General features: G+C 42.9%; 1 protein-coding gene across 1 annotated transcript in view; it reads left to right on the forward strand.

Moving 5' to 3' along the window:
- The window catches only part of LOC145397955 (glutamate receptor ionotropic, delta-2-like), a 150,288-nt gene extending 138,109 nt beyond the window's left edge, over positions 1–12,179 (forward strand). Inside the window, exon 6 of the mRNA XM_080270932.1 lies at positions 12,069–12,179. Coding sequence (XP_080127058.1) covers positions 12,069–12,179 — 111 coding nt within the window. The remainder of the gene's footprint in view (positions 1–12,068) is intronic.
- The last annotated feature ends 9,371 nt before the right edge of the window (positions 12,180–21,550 follow it).

Below are 21,550 nucleotides of genomic sequence, written 5' to 3' on the forward strand. Positions count from 1 at the left end.
CAGGCCACTGCACTGCGCATTGCTGATGTTCGCTGTTGCCGATCACTAATTTGGTGAGGAGATGCAGGGGTCATAGAACTGCTAGAGACTGGATGATAATCCGCAAGATGGGGTCTTCAATTCTCTGCACTGTTCTTGAAATCCTCCTCCCGTGGCTGCACTTCACCAATTGACTAATGTTCTCACACCAGCCACAAAGCAATACATGATCACCTGAAGTAGGCATGGCTTAGCTTGATGGCTAATGAGGCAGGGCAGAGGAGCGATAAATAGGCAAAAGTATCACTTAGTAATGCACCAAGGGCATGCATAAATACAATCACCAATGAAACAATAACGAATGTTTTGAGGAAAAATCCCGATTTGAGCATTGTCAGGACGCATACCTGTGTGAATATTCGTTTTTTTTTCATTAATGCATCTTGAGTTCCCATAACAATACAATGTCATGAATTTGTGTAAAAACACAGTGAGGGAAATTCATGACATTATGCCCCATCAAATCGAAACTTTTCCGAAAAATTTGGCAGGATATATATATATATATATATATATATATATATATATATATATATATATATATATATATATATATATCTATCAGCCGTGGCTCAGTGGGTTATAGCGCTCCGCTCTGACCGAAGGGTCAGAGGATCGAATCCACCCAAGGGTCGTTGGTAGACATCAGGAAGGGCATCCGGTCATAAAATGCTACACGCTCCAGTCCAAAGTTCTCTACCTAGGGGCAACACCTTAGCCCTGCGGGGATACCTGGTGTAAAACCAAATTATTTTATATATATATATATATATATATATATATATATATATATATATATATATATATATATATATATATATATATATATATATCCAAAGTCAGTCACTCAAGATTCACACTGCAATGTGTTTATTGTCTTGCTACAGGAAAAGATCACTGTCATCAATGAGCATACAAACCTTGTATTTACATTATTAGAAGCGAGCTTGAGGGAAAAAACTCCGTGACGATGGTGAAAAATTCTGTACTTAGGTTAAACTGAGCAAAAGCTCACTACATTTATTTTAACAACTAATGGTTATGTAGTGTCATGTATGTGATAAACGGTGTAGGTGTGACAGTTGTAGCGTAACTGTACCCTACGTGAAAAATGATATAATACAAATTAATAACAATATGGAGATGCCGAGGACAGAGGAGTAGAGGCAGCAGCATGCAGCAGGGACAATCAGGTGACCTGAACAGCAAAGCTGCTATACTTATCACTGTACCTGCATAGCAAAACTGTTCTGCCTGCCAAATGTACTTCTGAAATCAAACAGGGTGGAGCTTCAATAGTGTCAATGTGAGAAACAATTTGTATTAAACTGCAATTGCCCTTTGCCTAGTACTCAACATATATGCTACAAAAGGTACGCCCGAGCTGAGAAATTCAGGCACCAGCCAGAGCTTAATGCATTCGAGGTCACCATTAATTTCTTACTGGGTAGATTATTAACCGGGAATCATGCTAGTCCTGGATTGCATAAATTGCTTAGAACACCCAGCAGTTTACTGGTTAAACCTATATCTCTGTTAACTGGAGAACAAGGTGTTCCCTGGTTAACACATAGACACAGTGTGGATATAAAGGGTGAAGTCCAAAGTCTTGCCTGGGGCTTTCAAGGAAGACAGCAGTCAATCAGGCACCAGCTCCTTCATTCATCTGCGAGGCCATGCTTCACTTCAGCTGATCCACCCCTGCAGCATTGACTGCTGGTACATTAAAAAGATCCCAACAGGTGCTGATTAACTAACAGGGCCCTCAGTGACCCAGAGCCTGTCACAGCTCAAAAGTAAAAGTAGTGACCATTAACTCAGGGCTCTGTGCATAGGCTCTTAGCTAAGTACTGCCCAGCAGTAATTGTCCCTATGCACTCAGATATCCTAAGAGCATATTTACCCTTATAACTCTACTCTTACGACTAATATCAGTAACCTGAGAATCCCTATGCAAACTCGGGCAGGTCACATTTTAACATCCAGCGGGGGTGTGAACACTCATGTGGATAAAGCATCTCCAGGAATCCTCAGAAAGGCCCATACTTTGAGAAGCACCATAAGGTAATTCAGACACAGCCTTGGATTGCCTCTGTGGGGTTCTTGAACTTCCCTTTTAACCCACAGTACATATGTATGTACAGGCCCTAGACGTAATGTGTCCTGTGGGACTAACGAGCGAGATGTCAGGTCTGCACCCACATTGCCACTGCCCTCTCTCTCAAATGACTCGGAGATTATGAGCGTGGATTCCAACAGTGCAGGAAAGGTACTGGTACGCATAAGCCTATCTATTTCCTGTTCCGTTCTCGACCAGAAGTCAGCATGGATACAGCAAAAGGTTTTCTTTTTGCCCATGTGACCTGTTGACACTGAACAATAACCTAATTAGAACACCGTTCGGCGATACTTTGTGGGAACAATAAACTACAGTCGAACCTCACCCTGGGGTTTTTGTGACTCACGATACAGCTGTCCTTGTTTACAACAGAATCTGGCTTGACCTCCTCATAATTACTTAATCACATTACCCTTTAGTTTCTTCCACACAACGTCAAGTGTAGGGTCAGACTGTTGTTCCAGGACAACATCTTGACTATGAATCAGATCTTGCAGCAATGCAATGGTCAATGGGGTTTCACGGTTCGGAGCCTTAGCCATGGCTTGTGTTATTGCAGCAGCCAAAGTCTGAGTAGCAACATTTACGATGCAACTATTTTGTGGCCTGGTATGTTACCTATAATAAGGTCAAAGGTTCTGGCATGACAACCACAACTGTCAAGCCAGTATAAAATACTGTCCAGCCAGTGTAAAAAGGAGATACCACCTGGATACGTGACTCAGGGAACATTCTCACTGATCCATTAATAAGTATAAATTTCTGCCTACCTATTGTAACAACTGAAATGAAACTTAACAAATTAAGCACAGTCCTGGCCGAGATTCAATCCCGGGCGCTCGTGCTTGATACGCTTGCACGTTACCACTGAGCCAAAGAGAGGATCCCCACTTTGCCTCTAGGCAACACGGGCTTTTATACACCCCATTACACCCCTCTTTTCTCCTCTTGGTGATTAATTTGGTGAGTTTCAAACACACAAGGTAGTGTAAGCATCGGAGGCCTGGGTAGGCTGCGGACCACACCGAAACAGCCCATCCCCGGGATGAGGGCAGGGACACTGTCAGCTAACCAAGGACCAACATCAAATTGCCAACCAAGCCCCACCTCACATCCCACACCGCTGCCACCAATGTAACAACCGAAATGAAACTTAACAAATTAATCACAGTCCTGGCCAAGATTCGATCCCAGTCCCTCGTGCTTGATATGCACACATGTTACCACTGAGCCAAAGAGAGGATCCCCACTTTGCCTCTAGGCAACGCGGGCTTTTATACACCACATTACAGTGTGTACTCCTCGGGCCGAACTAGACTTTGCCTGATGGAGCAACCTGAGGAACCATTATCTCTCAGGACATTTACAAAAACACCTTGCACAAACCCTGTGTCACGAATCAAATTCGCGACATTTCCCTTTTGTGAGAAGCCACGAACTATTAGTGGAAAACTCACTGTTTATCGCTCAGTTAACCGCTCATTCGGACGGATGCTTTGTCAAATCAATTTTTCATTGTCATACGTGATCGTCTCTGTGTGAGACATTAGCGCTTCCGCTGAGCAATTTGTTTTGGGCGCATTTCGCTCACTCGACCGTTAGAAAAATGCGGCCTACTGCTCCCCCTTTTTTCCCACGACTTACTCAGTCCAGTGTTTGCTCTGACAGAGAGAGGTTCTGTGCTCCAGAAGTGCAAGAGAAGAGGTCGCTAGCACCCAGACTCCACTGTGTAACAGTTTCTCCAAGCTCCCACCCTTGGTGATACAAAGCATTCATCGACCAGTATTTCCTTTTTGTATTTTTCTAGGTTTAAGAGTTTAATTAAGGTGTTTTTCCTAGGCGTAAGAATTTAGCTCATGAGTGAGTGAGTGAGTGCGATCTCATTAATTTGATTTGAAATGTAACGTTAAATTTATTTCTGTAATCAATAAATTTAATAGTTCTTTTTCTTGAGCTTAATGTAATGTAAACTCTTGTTTCATTTCTCCACAATTAAGCTTATTTTCCATACAGCTCCTAGCTTGCATAAACATTTGCTATTCATAACTGGTATTTAGGCCAGTCTTGTATTAAACTTAAAATCCGTTGTGCCTTCTAGGAGTTAAGCATCAGCAAGAACCTGATGTTAGTATTAGTTATTTGTTGTCAGGGGTGAAGTAACTTTCTCCAGAGGCTAACAGTTCTAACAGCAATTGAGTGATTAGTCTCTGCTGTGTACTGTTGAGAAAGTTTATAAATTCTCGTTCTTAGAGAATTGTGCGCAAGCCAGCGTAAAGTAATCGTTGCTTGATGTAGCAAGACAATCATTGTCTCTGCTCTGCAATATTATTGAATATTATTATCAATTAAATAATATTAGCATTTATTTTAAAAACCCAGTGATATTATAAAAACCCCGTGACATCCTGGCTGAACGAGGAAGGCACTGTTACCTGTGGGAGGGTCTGTAGAGGAAGCAGCCAACCATTGCTAAGGCTGCATAGCACACAAATATGCGGATGTGACGCCCTGAGGACTAAATGCCTGAGGGGTCATACCCACCATCTGGGGAGTTGGAGCATTGACCAACTGTGGAGGAGGGCTCACTGTTTGAGGGGGACTAGTTACTTGGGAGGGAGAACCTGTGTTGCTAAGGACGACACCACCATGCGTTTGTCGGGGAATGAAGGCTATATTTGCCTCCTGCCTCATACACTGGGGCTGGTGCTGAATAAGAATGTCCTGAATGTTGATTGCATCACTGATACTGATGCTGGTTGGGGTGCTTGTTGTACCTCTTCCAGCCAGGTTGATGAATGTTCTGCCCTTGGTCCTTTTTTTTGTGATTTGTCTGAACTGTGGCCATTATTCCGAGAATGGCCTTGATGCTGGGGTTCTGTCTGAGATGGCTTCCCAGACTTTGCAGTATCTTTCCTGTTCCAGGGCTGTTGCATATGAGTTTGGTACTCGTACACGGTGAAGAATGCGTCAGCCTTTTCCACCATTTGGCTGGCATCCTTTACTTGACAAATCTTTAATTGAGCAATAAGCTCAGTGGGCCACGGCTTTTCTAACTGCGTATGCAGCATAAGGTCAATCATCCCCTCTTGAGTGCGAGGGGTTATGTCTTTCTCTATCCACTCGTCTAAGTACACAGTGAGACAGTTGAGGAACTGGACAACAGTCTCCTTTTCTTGGAGACTTCCCCTGGGGTCGTCAACCGTAAGACCGTACGCTTTGATGAGTGCAGCCTTCATCATCTTAAAGGTGAGATTGTCTCTGAGAATTCTGTGGAGAATATCGAGGGCAGGGCCCTCAAACAAGCTAAGAAATTTAAGTCGCTTAGCTGCCTCATCCAGCTGGTACAGCTGTGCCTTGTCCTCGAAACGAGCTATGAACAGCTCAGTTTGCACACCATCCTTGTACAAAGGACGCTTGAGGTGCAGGATTGCCAAAACAGGTGCTGGAAGACCACTTATGGAGCTAGGAGCTAGGGTCGGCAGCACCAGATGTGCCCAAAGCCAAGGAGTCTTGTTTGAGCTTCAACATCTCAAGCTCGTGTTTCTCACGTGCCTCACGCTCGGCACGCTCGTGTTCACATTGTCTCTCACGTGCCTCTCTCTCTCTCTCTCTCTCTCTCTCTCACGTTCCTCATGCTGTTCTCACTCGTGTTCACGTTCTCTCTCACGTTCCTGGCACTCTCTCTCACGTTCCTCGTGCTGTTCTTGCTCATGTTCACGCTGAATTTTATGCTCTTCACGGGCATCACTGCTGTTCATAAATGTACTGCTGTTCATAAATGTACCATGAGAGCAAACAGTCTTTAATTTCCTGGGGATCGGTAAGCCTCATATGTTTGGCTTCCTGTATGTATGAATTAGTAGCCATGGTGTTAATTCAGACTTAGACTGAGTGAACTTAGACTGACGTACTGACTTCTGTTTTGCAGTCGAACGCTGATAATTGAATATTAAGAATATTGGCACAGGCTGGTGGTAACTTTCTAGCTAAACAGGTAAGGAAAGAAAAAATTACAACTAGCTAGGAAAAGACTTCTACAATATTAATAAAGCAGAAACAGTAACCGCCAGTAAGCTTGTGACTATAAACTTTATTATAATTAATAACTAGTTATGAGTGAGTGAGTTTATTATTTTCGTTAATAACTTTAATGCTAGGTATCCTGGAATAAGGTTGCCAGATGTCAAGGGGGGAAGTGAAATATGAATAAATTGCTAATATGACGTCAGTTGTAAGAGTGGGAAAAGAAATGTAACACCTCTGAGATCCAACGTAATAGAGCCCAAGCAACGTCTGGGACTTGGTCTTGTCCGGACTTGGGCAAAATGCCCCTGGACAGGTACTTAAAGACCCCAATCGAATCTGACTTTGAAAGCCACCTAAATAACTCCCCACCGGACATGCATAGCACCTATTTAAGACCCTAGTCACACAAATAAGGGACAGAAACCATATAATAAATGAAAAGGAACCAGAGAATGAGAAGTCAAAAGTGAGTAAGGAAAGTATTTAGCAGTGTAAAGGCTACTTATGACACGTCTGTGGCCATCGTGAAGATTAACCTGCCTCCCCTATGGCTCTGACAGTGAAGGTGTGAAGATTAACCTGCCTCCCCTATGGCTCTGACAGTGAAGGTGCACTTGAAGCACGTACAGTAATCCAGTGTTGCACTGCACTTAATCATTTGCACTGTGAATTATAATTTTTTAACACTGCACATTCTGTTCTTACTTGCGCCATGCCAGTTGCAACACATCAGTGTTGCACTCTGCACTTAATTATTTACACTTTGATTTCTAATTTCTTAACACTGCACAACACTGTAAATTCCCATGTGGTCTAGTGGCAAGTTATTTCTGTTTATTCACTGTCAGAGCCACAGAGTACAGTAAGTGTGGCAGGTGGCCCAGGGGCGCGTCACTGGGACGTGGTGATGGGCTACCCACTGCAGACGACTCTGAAGATAGCCACAAACTCACGCCCAGTGGAGACTCCACCATGGCCGATGTGCTGGGCTGTGGCTCGGAGGTAGAAGACGGTTCTTGGTGAGGCAGTGGTGTGGAGCCATGGCTGGGCACGGCGGGGGTCACAGGCCTGAAAAAGTTGTCAATGTTTGATTGACAAAAGGTCCAGCGATTCTGGCGATTGATGATGCACTGCCTAAAAGCACGCAATTCCTCCACAAGTCTCAAGGGCCCCATCTCCCTGTTGCAGTCTGTGTGTTCCAGGTAGTTAAGAATGAACTCGACGTGTTCCCAGAGTGCACTTAGCTTGGGGATGGCTGGAGTAGTGGCGCGCTGAGAGGAGTCAGCATCATCGTCCCTGTCCTCGTCGGAATCTTCCAGCTGGGTACTTGTACCACCAACAAAAGATGCAATGTTGATAGCAGACCCTGGATTGCCCTCGTCGTCATCCAACCATTCACACACTTCGTCCACATCCACCTCATTGCCAGCTGCATGAAGACATGCATGGAAGTCATCCACATCAAAACCTAGAAAGTCATGCACCACATCAGCTCTGAGAAGCAGACGAGACCAACCACGTTCCAGAGCCTTGACAGGGACTTCCCTCTATGCACCAGCCAAATTGTAGATGGCTGACTTGAGGTTGTAGCGATGAAAGTTTTCCAAAGTCCGCTGGCCTTGTGTGTCCAGTCCCTCCCTGTGCTTGTCCTCATTCTCGAGAACAACCATCACCTCATCTAGAAGCTTCTGACAGTACAGCCTCTTCATAGCCGCGATCACTCCTCAGTCCATTGGTTGGATGAGAGCAATCATATTAGGTGGTAAGAACAAGCACCTAATGCAGCCATTCTCAGCCACCAACTCCTTGTCAGACAGATGTGCAAGTGCATTGTCCGGGAGAAGGTGAGCCTTTACCTGGTTGCATGGGATTCCCAGTGTCTTCATCTGATAATGAATGACCTCCTTGAAGAAGTGCTGGTGAAACCAATCTTTGAAGATCTTGGCTGTAAACCAAGCCTTCACAAAATGGTACCAAACAACAGGAAGGACATCCATCAACTCACGAAGGCACTGAGGCTGCTTTGCCTGGCCAACAATAACGGGCTTGAGCTGGTGCATGCCGTTAACATTGGCACAACACAAAGCAGATAAACGCTGCATGGAGAGCTTGCGTCCAGGGACATGCTTTTCCATCTCCTCTGCTAGGGTGTTCATGGGCAGCGAGAATAGAATAGACCAGTTTCATCAGCACTGTAGACTTAACCGAGAGTGAGGTCCCCCCTGTCGATCAAGACCTTCACCTTCTACCGAAACTCTTCTTCTCCCTCCTTGTTGGCGTCCAAAGCTTCGCCATGGGCCTTACAGTTCGTAAGGCCATGTGAACATTTGAAGGCAAAGAGCCAACTCATGGATGCCTTGAAGTCTGGGGAGTTGTGGAGCCTTGTGAACTTCTCTGCAGCAGTCTTCAGCTCCGTTCCATGCACCAGCACACCAACAGCACGTTGCTGACGATACCAAATCAGTGTGGAGCAGACAACTTCTACAAACCTGCACGCTGTGTTTGGTCTTCGATGTGAAGTCTGCCTTGTACTGCATTAGTTTGTACTGGGATTTCTTCATGTCGAACAATGTAGAGCGGGCCAGGTTGAACTCAGGTAGGACGCGGAAGGTCGACCATCCCGCATCCACCTTGTCCAAGATCTCCTCTTCTCCAGAGTCAGAACCACCCATTTCCTCTTCTTGGGTGGCAGGGCCATCATCACACACACGAGTAAGAGGCAGCAGAGGAACAGTGGGCCTGTAGCTGGTAGGGCACCACCACAAAGGGAGCACATGGGCTGCCATGGTGATGAGCATGCAGTCACAATGGTAGGGAGGCGGGAAGTGGGGAGGATGCAGGGGTTCTCTAGCAGACATCGCCAGAACTATGTGCCAAAACACAGCTGTTCGTCACCGTGCGGCAAATTTAAGGTAGAGATGAACACATATTGGCTATTTTTTTTTTTTTTTTGACCTTTTTTGGCCATTTATGGTGTCCCAGATTGTTTCAGACATTTGTCCAGACGGCCTTTTGTCTGGATATCCGAGACTTGGACTAACAGACCCAAGCCCATGATGTCCGGGACTTAAGGTGTCCGGGTCTTGGCCATCTGGGTCTTAGAGGGGTTACTGTATACTGAATATATCTCCACTACTTATGGGAGAAAAGCAAAGTCACTGCTGACAATAGGGCTATCGACTTATGAAATAAAGTAGTGAGCTTTACTTTATTCTGGCTTACTTCACCGATTCTCTAGAGACGAGAATTTCATAAACTTTCTCAACAGTACACAGCGGAGACTAATCACTCATGAATTCTAAGTTATTAATAGTCTTGGCCTCTGAGAAAGTGTCCAATAAATAATACCAGTAAAGATAGATTCTTGACGGTGCTGACTCTATGCTGAAGCACATGGATTTATGAGTATGAAAGAATGGGCTTAAATGCCAGTCGTGATTAATATAAGAAGTTTGTGCAAACTGGGAGTAACAAACCAAAGTAAGCACAAGATGGAGAAATGAATAATGCTTCTTACATTTAATAAAGCTCAAAGAAAAGACCTGTAATTTATTAGTGACAAACAAAATGAATTCTTACATTACAAGATAACTTAAACAAGTAATCACTCACTCAGATCAGACAACTAGCTAATACTCTTAAGCCTCGAAAACGCAAAGAAAATAATGGTCAGTGGAGAAAAAGGAGTTGTGCCTGCGAACAGACTGGACAGCACTGCTACTCAGGCCACTGCACTGTGCACTGCTGACGTTCACTGTTCCCGATCACCAATTCGGTGGGGAGAACCGAGGGTCGTAGAACTGTTAGAGGCTGAGTGATAATCCACAAGATAGGGTCTTCACTGCTCTGCACTGTACTTGAAATCCTTCTCCCGTGGCAGCACTATGCCAACTGACTAATGTTCTCACACCAGCCACAAAACAATACATGATCACTGGAAGTAGGCGTGGCTTAGTGTAATGGCTAAGAGGCAGGGCAGAGGAACAATAAATACACAAAAAGGATCACTTAGTAATGCACAAGGGCGTGCATAAAAACAATCACTAGTGAAACAATAACGAATGTTTTGAGAACTATCCCGATTGGAGCACAGTTGGGACGGTTAGCTGAGTGAATATTTCTGGGTTTTTCACTAATGCGTCTTGAGTTCTCATAACAATACAATGTCATGATTTTGTATAAAAAACACAATGTGACAAATTCATGACACCCCACTTCCAAAATTGTTCCCATAAAGATACAGGCTAGACGTGTTAAATCAGTCCTAGACAATTCACCAGCCAACAAAACTTCACATCCAGATGATATTCCACTGCTTAATGTTCCTGAGAACACGTTCATGCCCTTGTTAAATTATTCAGACTAGATATAGGTTTTTTTTTTTAATCCTAATTCTTGGAAAGAAACTAACATCAACCTAATTCCAAAGAAAAAAAAAGTTCCTCTGATCCGTCTGGTTACAAATGCATGGTTATCACATCTTCTCTTGGTAAAGTATTAGAGATTGTCATTATTAAGCACATTTTTTAGCATTTTGAATCCAACAACTATATTATTGACAGTTAGGATGGTTTCCACAACAAGGATCCATTGTTGCCATACCTTGTCTCATTACTCAAACAGTCCATCAGTCAATTGTCCAGCATGGAGAAATCCATACAATAGTCCTTGATATTTATTAAACTTTTGACAAATATGGCACCGTTCTCTGTTATCCAAACGTCCTTGCCACGGCCTGTCATATATTGTTTCACTGATCTCATAACTGCCTAGCTATAGGAAGTTAAAAGTAAAGGTATATGATGTATGTTCAAATTTCCATTCATTTAATGCTGGTGTGCCACAAGGATCAGTCCTGGCACCAAGCTTGTTCCTTATTCATATCACAATCTCCTCTCTGTCACTCATAGGCTAATTCCATTCACTCATATACAGATGTCAATGCTTCAGTTTTTTTACGGTTAACCAGCCATTCACAGAGTTTGGTATATAACTCCCAACTCAAGACAGCAGTCTCCAGGAATCAAAATTTATTTAAGATCAATAAATGTGGACAAAATAACATTGTCTCATTTATTGCACGGAAAACCAATTATACAGTATCTATATACTGTTTACTAATAATCTGATAATGCCTGATTCATATATTACTTTTAATGCAACCAATATTCCTAACTCTAACAATACTGAAATTTTTGGTGTTTTGCTGAACAGTGCCTTTAGCTGGACCTCTCATATTAGATCACTTGCTAAAACCGCCTAAAGAAACTAGCGTTATTAAACAGATTCAGTATATTCTTCAATGACAAGTAGTTAGCTATAATTTACGTCATGTGCTTTTCAGCTCTAATATTGCTCACCCAAGTGGAGTGAATGTGAAGAGGTTGTACTGGAACAACTCGAAAAAATTCAGACTAAAGCTGTTACAGTAATCAATAACCCAGCAATTACAAATGAACTACAAGTCGGAGGTAATGCTGCCTCCTTGGCATTATGTTACAGTACTTTTATAACAAATGCTCAGATGCAGTTACACCCATTGTGCTGCCTATCCAAGTCTTCCACCGTGCAACACGGACGTCCGGAAGCGCGCATGACTTGAATCATGACACTTTCATATGGCAGAAATTCTCTTCATCAAAAATCCTCTATTACCCGAACGACCCGCCTTCGAAATCCATTTCCCGGTCTGCTTTCTCCCGAAGCATACAGCTACATCATTTCAGGTCAAATAGTTACAGATTTTTTATGACTTAAGGATGCCTGTGGTCTGATACACACACACACACACACACACACACACACACACACATTTGTGTGTGTGTGTGTGTGTGCAAATCAAGCCAGGGTTGTCATTTACAGTAATTTTATATCTTACTCGTAGGTTCGTGGCGACGGGGTGCTGAACCTGGGACATCTACAGGGTGCTTTCATCGTGCTGGCGCTGGGCCTGGTTGCTGCCTCTTTCACCTTGATGCTGGAGCACCTCGTCTAGCTTAGTGTAACCTAGCCCTAGTCCTCCCTCCCCCTGCCTCACGTCACTCTCCCTGCACCGTGCCACACTCCAGCCCTCCCTTCACCCTGCATCACTCCAGCCTCCCCCCCCCTGCCATGCCCCAGTCCTCCCCCCATCCTACCTCACATCTACCATCCTGCCACCTTTCCTCACCCCCGCCCTCCTTCCACTTAGACTCAAGCCAGTCCTCCCTTCATCCTGCCTCATACCAGCTCTCCCTTCACCCTGCCTCATGCCAGCCCTGCCTTCACCCTGCCTCACCCCAGCCCTGTCTTCACCCTGCCTCATGCCAGCCCTGTCTTCACTCTGCCTCATGCCAGCCCTGCCTTCACCCTGCCTCCACCCTGCCTCACGCCAGCCCTCCCTCAACTATGCGTAGCACCAATAATCTTAAACAAAATCTCTCTTTTTTTCATTATACGGATGTCTGACAAAATGTCTGTAAGAGTGGAAAAAATGTTGTTTAAATATATGGTCTTTCAGGAGATCAAACACTTTTGCTGCTGGATTCACATGGTTACTCAGTGTGTCAGACAGGAAAAAAAAATCAAATTCGATCATTGCTCCAAGAACCATTTTCTAACAGTTTATGAGAACAAACACTTGTCTGGTTTGGGTGAAGTGTTACTTGAGATCCTTTAATGCCATGAATTTCAGTAATCTTTGAGGTAATGTATATGATTAATTACGTAATAGGTTTTCTTACTTAAGCGTAGAGAGTGTTCGAGCGAGCAGCATGTGTCTGTCAAGTACCTTTTTTTTTTAAATGGAATTTGTGTTATTTATATCACTTTCCACTGTAGTTTCAGTTTGTTGTTTGTTTTTCCATAAAATATCAAATGAGCTCATTGCGATTTCTTACTTGCATTGAAGCTCTAATGCACATGCTTTGTTTGTGACAATATATAATTGTACCTGATATCACAATAAAGCTCAAACATAATCTCTCATTAGATTGCTAATTCTGAACCAATATTCTTTTGAGTAGCAATCCCGTGTGTGTGTGTTTTTTTTTTTACAGAACAGAGGAAGGAAAAACAAATGAATAAAAAAATAATCCATACACCAGATTACTGGTGTCCTCTGTTCATAATATATCTGTAACAGTTAGACTTGAACAGCTGTAGGTTGAAGTTTGGAGGGAAACAACTCTGGGGAAGCGAGTTCCAGAGAGATGCAGTTCGGGAAATAAAAGAATTCTGATAGGCAGAAGTTCCGCAATATGGCTGAGTGACATTCCGTCATGAGCGCTATCAGATGCTCATGTAGCACGAGGGAAGGCATGGAGAGGTGGCACCATGGAAGCAACTTCGTCTGAGCATTTATCATAAAAATATCTGTAAAATAATGCAAGGGAGGCAACATTCCTTCTTACTTGTAGGGGAGGTAGTTTATTTGTAATGGCAGGGTTGTTAATAATTCTAACAGCATTGTTCTGATTTTTGTCCAGCTGCTTTAGTGCAACCTCTCCACATCCATTCCACAAGGGTGAGCAATATTCAAGCTGAGAGCCACATGACTCCTATAAATCACAGCTAACTGCTCGTCAGTGAAGAAGGTACGGACTCTGTACAATAATCCAAGATTCTTTGAGGCAGTTTTAGCAAGTGATCTAACATGAGAGGTCCAGCTGAGGGCATTGTTAAGTGAGATGCCGAGAGTTTCAATACTTTTAGGGATGGGAATACTACTAGCACTGAAGGTAATATACGAATCTGGCAATATCTGCTTATTAGTAAATTGTTTATATTTAGTTTTACTAGCATGAAAGGAGACAAGGTTGTCTTCTCCCCATTCCCTGATCGTAGACAGGTCTTGGTTTAGGGCGATAGCTGTACTGAATTGAGGTGTAGAGATATTAGACTTGGTAAATGGATGTCTGAGTGTGAATGAACTATGTAGTGCTGAGTCATCTCCATATGAGTGGATGGGATTGTGGGTGACAGATAAGTGATCATTAACATGAACCAGGAACAAGGTTGGCGCCAGAACTGATCCCTGTGGCACACCAGTGTTGATTGAGTGGAAATTGGAATATACATCATCTACTTTTACTCTTATTTTCCTGTCACTGAGAAATGAGGAAATCAAAGGAACTAAAGACGTTAGTCCATAGGAAGGGAGTTTAGACAAAAGACGTTAGTCCATAGGAAGGGAGACAAAAGACGTTAGTCCATAGGAAGGGAGTTTAGACAGCAGGGTTAAAGGATATCCAATCAAATGAATTAACTAAAAAAAAAAAAAAAACTATGTACAACACAATCACAATATTATGAATATGCTACTTTCGGCACTTTATTTTAAAAATGTAAATTATGAGAAAATCTGTATCATGTGGTCATATCATACGGTTCTCAAATATATATATATATATATATATATATATATATATATATATATATATATATATACACACACACACACACCTCCATGCATATAAACATGCACACGTATAGAGAGAGAGAGAGAGAGAGAGAGAGAGAGACCAAAAAAGTTCGAAAATATTACTGGAGGCCTGCATGAAGGTGCTCTTTGTAAGGTGATGGTGGGTGGTTCTTTGGGTGATCCATTTGAAGTTGAGTCGGGAGTGATTCAGGGGGAAGTTCTTTCACCGTTGCTGTTTGTTTTGGTTGTGGACTGTGTTGTGAGAAGGGTTGTAAAGAGAACTGGTGCAGGAATTAACTGGAAAGAAAATGGGAAGCTGATGGATTTGGACTATGCTGATGATATTGTACTGATTTGCGGAAGTATTTACGAGATGCAGAGGGTGCTTAATTGTCTGGTGGAGGAAGAAGAAAAAGTGGGATTGGTAATAAATTGTGGAAAGACTGAAATTATTAATATGAACGTGGAGAACAAAATCGATTGTGTAACTGGGAATAATGTGGTGAAGAATGTAGAAAACTTTAAATATCTGGGAACGATCGTATCATCTAATGGATCATTAAACAATGAAATTGAGGAAAGGATTAGACAGGCTTGGCGGGCTGTCGGAATGTTGAAATCTGTTTGGAATAATGATATGCTTTCGGTGCGTGCTAAAGTGAAAATTTACAAATCCATGGTTGGACCAATTTTAGTTTATGGGCGTGCAACAGATCAGAATGTACTGGAATTTGAGAATGGAATACTGAGAAGGATTGTTGGGGTGGGGTGGCAGGACAGAGTTGCAAGTGAAGGAGTGGAGGATGTTACGAGAGTGGAATCACTTGATGAATGTGTGAGACTGTCTCGCTGAAAGTGGCTGAGGCACATACACAGAAGGGAAGGCGGTTTAGTGCAGGATGTGCCAGGGTGGACTGCTAGAGGAAGAAGAGGTAGAGGCAGGCTGAGGGAAATCTGGTTGAGGACAATGATAAGAGAAGCAGGAGAGGAGTGTTGGTGGGACCTGAAGGAGATGGCAAGAGACAAATATTGGTGGAGAGAGTTCATCGAGGCCCTATGCATCCCGTGGGGTGCCACAGGAAATTATATATATATATATATATATATATATATATATATATATATATATATAATTATTTTTTTATTTTTTGTATTTTTATTTTTATTTTTTATATATTGGACTTACATTATTTATAAACAAAAATGCTTAATCTAAAGATCCAGAAACTAATCACCTAACGGACAAAGATATAATTCATATCAGTACGAGCAATATTTCTACAAGACTGCACGAGCAGAGGTTGCACCAATGACACCCTCACCCACCTGCTGGTCGGGGGAGGAGACTCTGATGGTGTGTACGTGTTCTTCCTCGTTCACTGGCTTGAACAACAATGTATGGTTATTGCTACAGAAATCCTCTTCAGATCTATGGATTTAAGGGTGGCAGAAGAGTGAATAGATCAAGAATGACAAATGCATTAAACAAATAAACTGTGTTGGATTTTGCTTTTAACTACTCCCTACTTTGTGTTATCCATTGATGGCAGCGTCAAATATGGGCTCAAACGCTTGGTATCATTGGTCAAAGCAAATAAAAATAAAACTGCTTCATTTGCATTCTCAGTCCCAGCCGGGCAGCTGCTGGGTGTGGATGTGCTGCAATGCCCTCCAGTCGCCGATGCCATAAACGCCGAGGGCCTCACCCTTCTGACCACACCAACAGCATCGTGGGTCAGGCCGGCGCCAGTGATAGCCTCTCGATCTCGGGGAGTGATGGGGAAGGGCAAGAACCCCCTGACAGAAGAGACACGAACATTGGTGGCGATGCGAGCAGTGTGCCCCAGTAGGTGGCACCATGTCTCACGACGACCCGTATTGGACCTGGCAAACGACTCTATATGGGCGAGGATACTATATCAGCTGCTGCCTCTGTAATGGAATGTGGTGATCTGGAGCAAGGTTGTGACACCGGAGTGAAGCTGACTTGCCTCATAATATTCCTGTCTACTGGGCAGTGGAGGATCATGGGGCTCAGGAAACTGTCCTTTGGATGAAGAGAAGAATGGTCAAAAAATATCCACGGCCACAGCTTATTGGTTTGTTTGAAGGGGAGCCACCAGAGTCAGTTTTCACCAGGCCACTGGGCTACAGGAGGGTTGCACACTATGTTTCAGAGCCTGATCTCTGCTACCACTGCAGCTGGTCGGGGCATCTGGCATTGAAGTGCAGTGCAACATACAGGTGTCGTTTTTGTGCTGGGCGGCACGATGGTACCACCTGCCTGGAAAAAATTAGGAGAGACGACCATTTCAAACCTCGGTGCTGCAACTGTGGGGGGGAACACAATGCCCACTCGTTCTTGTGTCCCCACATACCACGGACAACCCCGGTACCATGGCACAATGTGGCCCCAGCCCAAGTAGCACAGCCACCACTGCCGGCAGCGATCAATGTTTGGGAGGCCCGTCTTTGGGCCTAGGCTTTCCCACCACTGGAAGGCAAGTCACCTGCTGAACCTGTGCAGTCAGTCCTGAACCTGTGCAGTCAATCATTGGTATGTCACGCTGAACCAACCAGTCAGTCTCCCCATGACGATCCAATCCGGCCCGACACCAGTCTACTGGACATCTTTCAAGATCTCCACTCGGCAGTGCAGGACCTAACCTGGAGACTCCATCGCTTGGAGCAGCATCTGCAGCAACAGGAGGAATACATGCTCAAGTTTAACATGGAAATGTGGAGATTCTGCGGCAGCGTGCAAAGCTTCTAAAGCGGTTCTTCTAGGTTCTGGTAGCGGAGAGCAGCCTGCGGGTGGACACCAGGATGGAGGGGTGGCTAGTGCAAGTGGAGAAGCTAGGGCAACTAGTGCCCAGCCTGAAAAGGCAGATCAAGGGGGGTTTGACATGCGCCACCACAAAGCAGTACAATTAGAGCTAGTGGAACAACTACAGGCGAGGTTGGCAGGGGTGGAGAAGAGGAATGCGGGGATTGGGAAGGGGGTGAGGAGGGTAGGAGCGACATATAAGTCCTATGGTTAGCTACAGTATCTTGTATACTTGCAGACCTGGTTTGTATATATGGTGACTACTGTTCTCTACAAACACTCCGTATTTGTACCAAAATTCAAGAAAGCATCGTTCACCATGTTACTCTACTGTATACTAATCGTTTTTGTTGGTCTATCTTAGCCACTAGCAAATGTACCAATCCAGACAATGCACAAGTTGACAGATGTGTCCCCATGGGACCTGTAAAGAAACATTTACATAACTAGAAAGTAGTGAAGTTGGGAGGGAGTTTGCTAGAGTAAGCGAGTGGTGGCGGGTGTGTAGGTGTTGATGGCCGTCACTCACCAGCCCCATTTGCCTCACTGGTAAGTGATAAGGCAGTGATATGTTTGCATCTTTGGCGGCGGCCACGACTGTCTTCCTGTGCTTCTTTGCTATCTTGATTATATTACTCACACTTGAATGTTTGTATGTTCTATGTATGTTCCTTTACATTCCCCACATACTGTAACTACTAATTGCTCGGGGGACTAATTCTATAAGCACTGCTTGTATAATGTGAAATTTGGTAAGGGACGTGTGTGGCAACATCTCCCACATCCTTTAGTTATTTTTGTAACCGCTGACTTTATTTCACTACGTGTGTTGAAGGAGGAGTGTGGCAAGACCCTCCACCTTCTTTTGTTGTATCAGTACTCTGTACCTTTCACAACAATAAATCTTATCAATCAATCATTTGCATTCTAAAGATGAAGGGGACTAGAACAGTCTTACCTAATGCAAGGAACAAAAGGTATCACAGAATATGGATGTTTGGAACGATAACTATGAAAAAATAGTTACTTTTATAAATCATGCCCAGAGTCCTGTCACAAGTACCATTGTAATGCCGATTACTTTATCCCACCAGTTGACACCAGTGTAATGATGATAGGGGTATGTATTTTCTTACCTGTTGTGGGTATTGATCAACTCACCCATGGATATACAAGTGGTACTCGACTTAATATAGTGGATGTTATTTATGAAAAGAATGAATTGTGGTAGCGTTTGTAGTTTTTGGCCGAGTTTTAGATTTTAGTCGGTACCTCAGGTGGTTGTCGTTCCCTCAGCGAAGGAATCTTGAATTGGAAGGGGAGTGAATTTGGCTCGAGGACATAATTTCCTTGATTAGGTATACTAATAAAGAAAAGAAAATGCTATATACTTTACTCTACTTTAATAATTCTGTTAATTTCCACAAAACTATCATTTCTTTATTACATGACCCTTTTTAGTATGGGAGAAGATTGTAAATGTTACTAAGGCTTTTGGGTGATCATTCCTCTAACATTATTACCAGACGAAACAATTTGATACACTCGAGATATGGAGTCGTTGTACTTTACTTTCTTTTTTTGGCCGTTACTCTTGGGCTCAACATTGGCCTCAAGACAGGGACACTTTTACGGATATGATTTGTCTGTTCGGGCTGGCATAGCCTCGTATCAATAAGAATGATTATTTGTATTCATCTTTCACCCATATAAGGTATTCTCCTCATATAATTTTCTCGGTTCTCACATCAAATCAGTAATGCTTTTCTCGTTTCACCATCGACAATGTTATATAATCACTAGAAGTACATAATCTCTCGGGCCTGTCTAGCCTCGAGGAATAATTAAAAAAAAGAAATACAATCACTTAGAACACCTCAATCACTCGGGCTTATTTAGCCTCGAGGTACAACTTAAATATCACATTATTGTTCACAATCAGTAAGTTCCCTTCCACGCTCCTGATTATAATTTTTTCTAATAAACTAATTTTAAAGAAAGAGAACAGTTGATGAATTTGAATTCTCCTTTCCGTTACAGAACATATCACTTCTATACTTCTATTCCTTATCTACAAAAAAAAGAATTCACTTGATAGAACCATTAATAACACATCAAATACCTTCGGTTTGCAATAATAACTCGTGAGTGGTGCAAGTGTAAGTGTAAAAGTCTATGGGCAATACTTGGGAATAATGGCGTGCTCCCACGGTCGTCACCGCCGGTGTCTGGGGACTAAACGAACGTCTGTTACACACGATGTCTGGGCAGCAAGTCACTACGTTAAACTCTCAACAATATTACTTCTCATAGTTCATAATAAGTAAGGATTAAACAAAGAAAAAGAGGGGGAGGAAGAAGAAATGTGGACGACTCACCTAAACGAACGTCTGTTACACACGATGTCTGGGCAGCAAGTGGGGCATGTCGGGCACTAAAAGACGCCACTGCTCAAGTCAAATGAGGTGGTATTTTTGAAATATGGGGGGGTTTTAATTCTCTTTACAATTTATTTAGCAGTGTACCCATGACGACAAGACTTTGATTGAATTGGGGAAAATTTGGGATTTATTCCTTACTTAATTTAGATACTGATTCTAGCACTATTTCAATTTGAATCTGAAAGCAGCTCATGCCATCTAGTGACGGCCAAGATAAACGGAACTTTAAATCCTCACAAATGACATTATTTAGGCTTTTTGGACTGCTAATCTTACATACTTGTGTTCTAGCAGCTTCATTAGCAAACATTTCACAACTAGGTTACGGAAAGAATTGTATATTCATCATTACTCTGTTTAAGGTTTAAACTCGGCGCCCAACAACGACAAGAAAAGTTGGCGCATCTGTCTGTTATTCGTTACTCTACGAGACGGGGAATTCCCATAGCTCAACATCTACAATTACATCACCCACTGCATAGATACAGAGGTACATACATATAAAAAATAGAGTTAGCCCTACAGTAATTAATATATGAATTACTACTTAGGGTAGGAACTTATAAACTAATATTCAGGTTACACCCTATCTAACTTAAAATTACAGTACTACTAAACACATACATGAATATCAAATGTGTGGCACTACACCATAAGGTAGATATCTCAACTCGGTGGCATCTTGAAGTGCTTTCCACTGGCACCAAATTCATTTATGTGTAAATGTTACTACAAATCAGTGTAAGTGTAAATAAATCAGAAAAGAGTAACTAAATGTAGAGTAAGAAAGGGCAAAGACTATAAGTCAGGATAATTATGATGGTTCCTTATGCAACACTTACAGCAACAAATAACCAGAAAAACTGGGTGATTGTTTTAAAAAGTAAATGCGGAAACAGTGGTACTATTTACTGTAATGGAAAAGCAATTACTGTTGAACTCTAGAAATCAAGTATATCCTATTGTCGAAAGAAGAGGGAGACTTCAACTGCCGAAATAAATTAAATCATTACATAGATACGTGTCAAAAGGAGAACAGAAATAAGGTCTTTTTTTCTTGGGGGGGGGGAAGACCTATTCCTGTACAAACCAGTGTACAGTATATACTGAGTTTTCTCACGTGTAATTATTTCCATACATAAAGTAAGGGTAACATACGATGCAAATAAACGTAAAAATATGACAGCTACGGTAAATACATGCTATTATTTAACACGGATACAGTTAGTGAAAATACGTCAGTTTCCATTCTGTAAACACGTGGGAAGTTGTGAAGTGGTCTGACGACTGCCGCAACTCCTCTGCCAGTGCGAGAGCATGCGAAAGCTCTGGGCTCTCACCAAGAGCTTTGGAAATATGTCTTCACTCATTGGCTTCGATCCTAACCAACTTACAGGCATTGACTAAGTGACGCATTGCAGCTAAAGGTTTCTGCCTTCTAACGGTATCAGGTATGTTAAGATTACATGAGAAGCGTCAGAGAAATTTTTTTGAAAACAGAAAAAATTGCCATTTTCACCCAGCCATGTAGCAAGGCCAGCTCAGTGCTCGAAATAATTCATTGTATTTGGGGGTAGTAGTAGTAGTTGTTGTTCCCCAGGCAGTCTGGCTGAACAGCCCCGAGTCCTTTAGGAAGGCCATGGCTGAGACCAGGCTTTCCCACAGAGCTCTCAAAGAGTGTATGTTGTGTTGTTGGC

This window comes from Coenobita brevimanus, chromosome 44 (assembly GCF_032717465.1).
Source record: "Coenobita brevimanus isolate Jiangsu-jjx chromosome 44, ASM3271746v2, whole genome shotgun sequence".
NCBI lineage: Eukaryota > Metazoa > Arthropoda > Malacostraca > Decapoda > Coenobitidae > Coenobita > Coenobita brevimanus.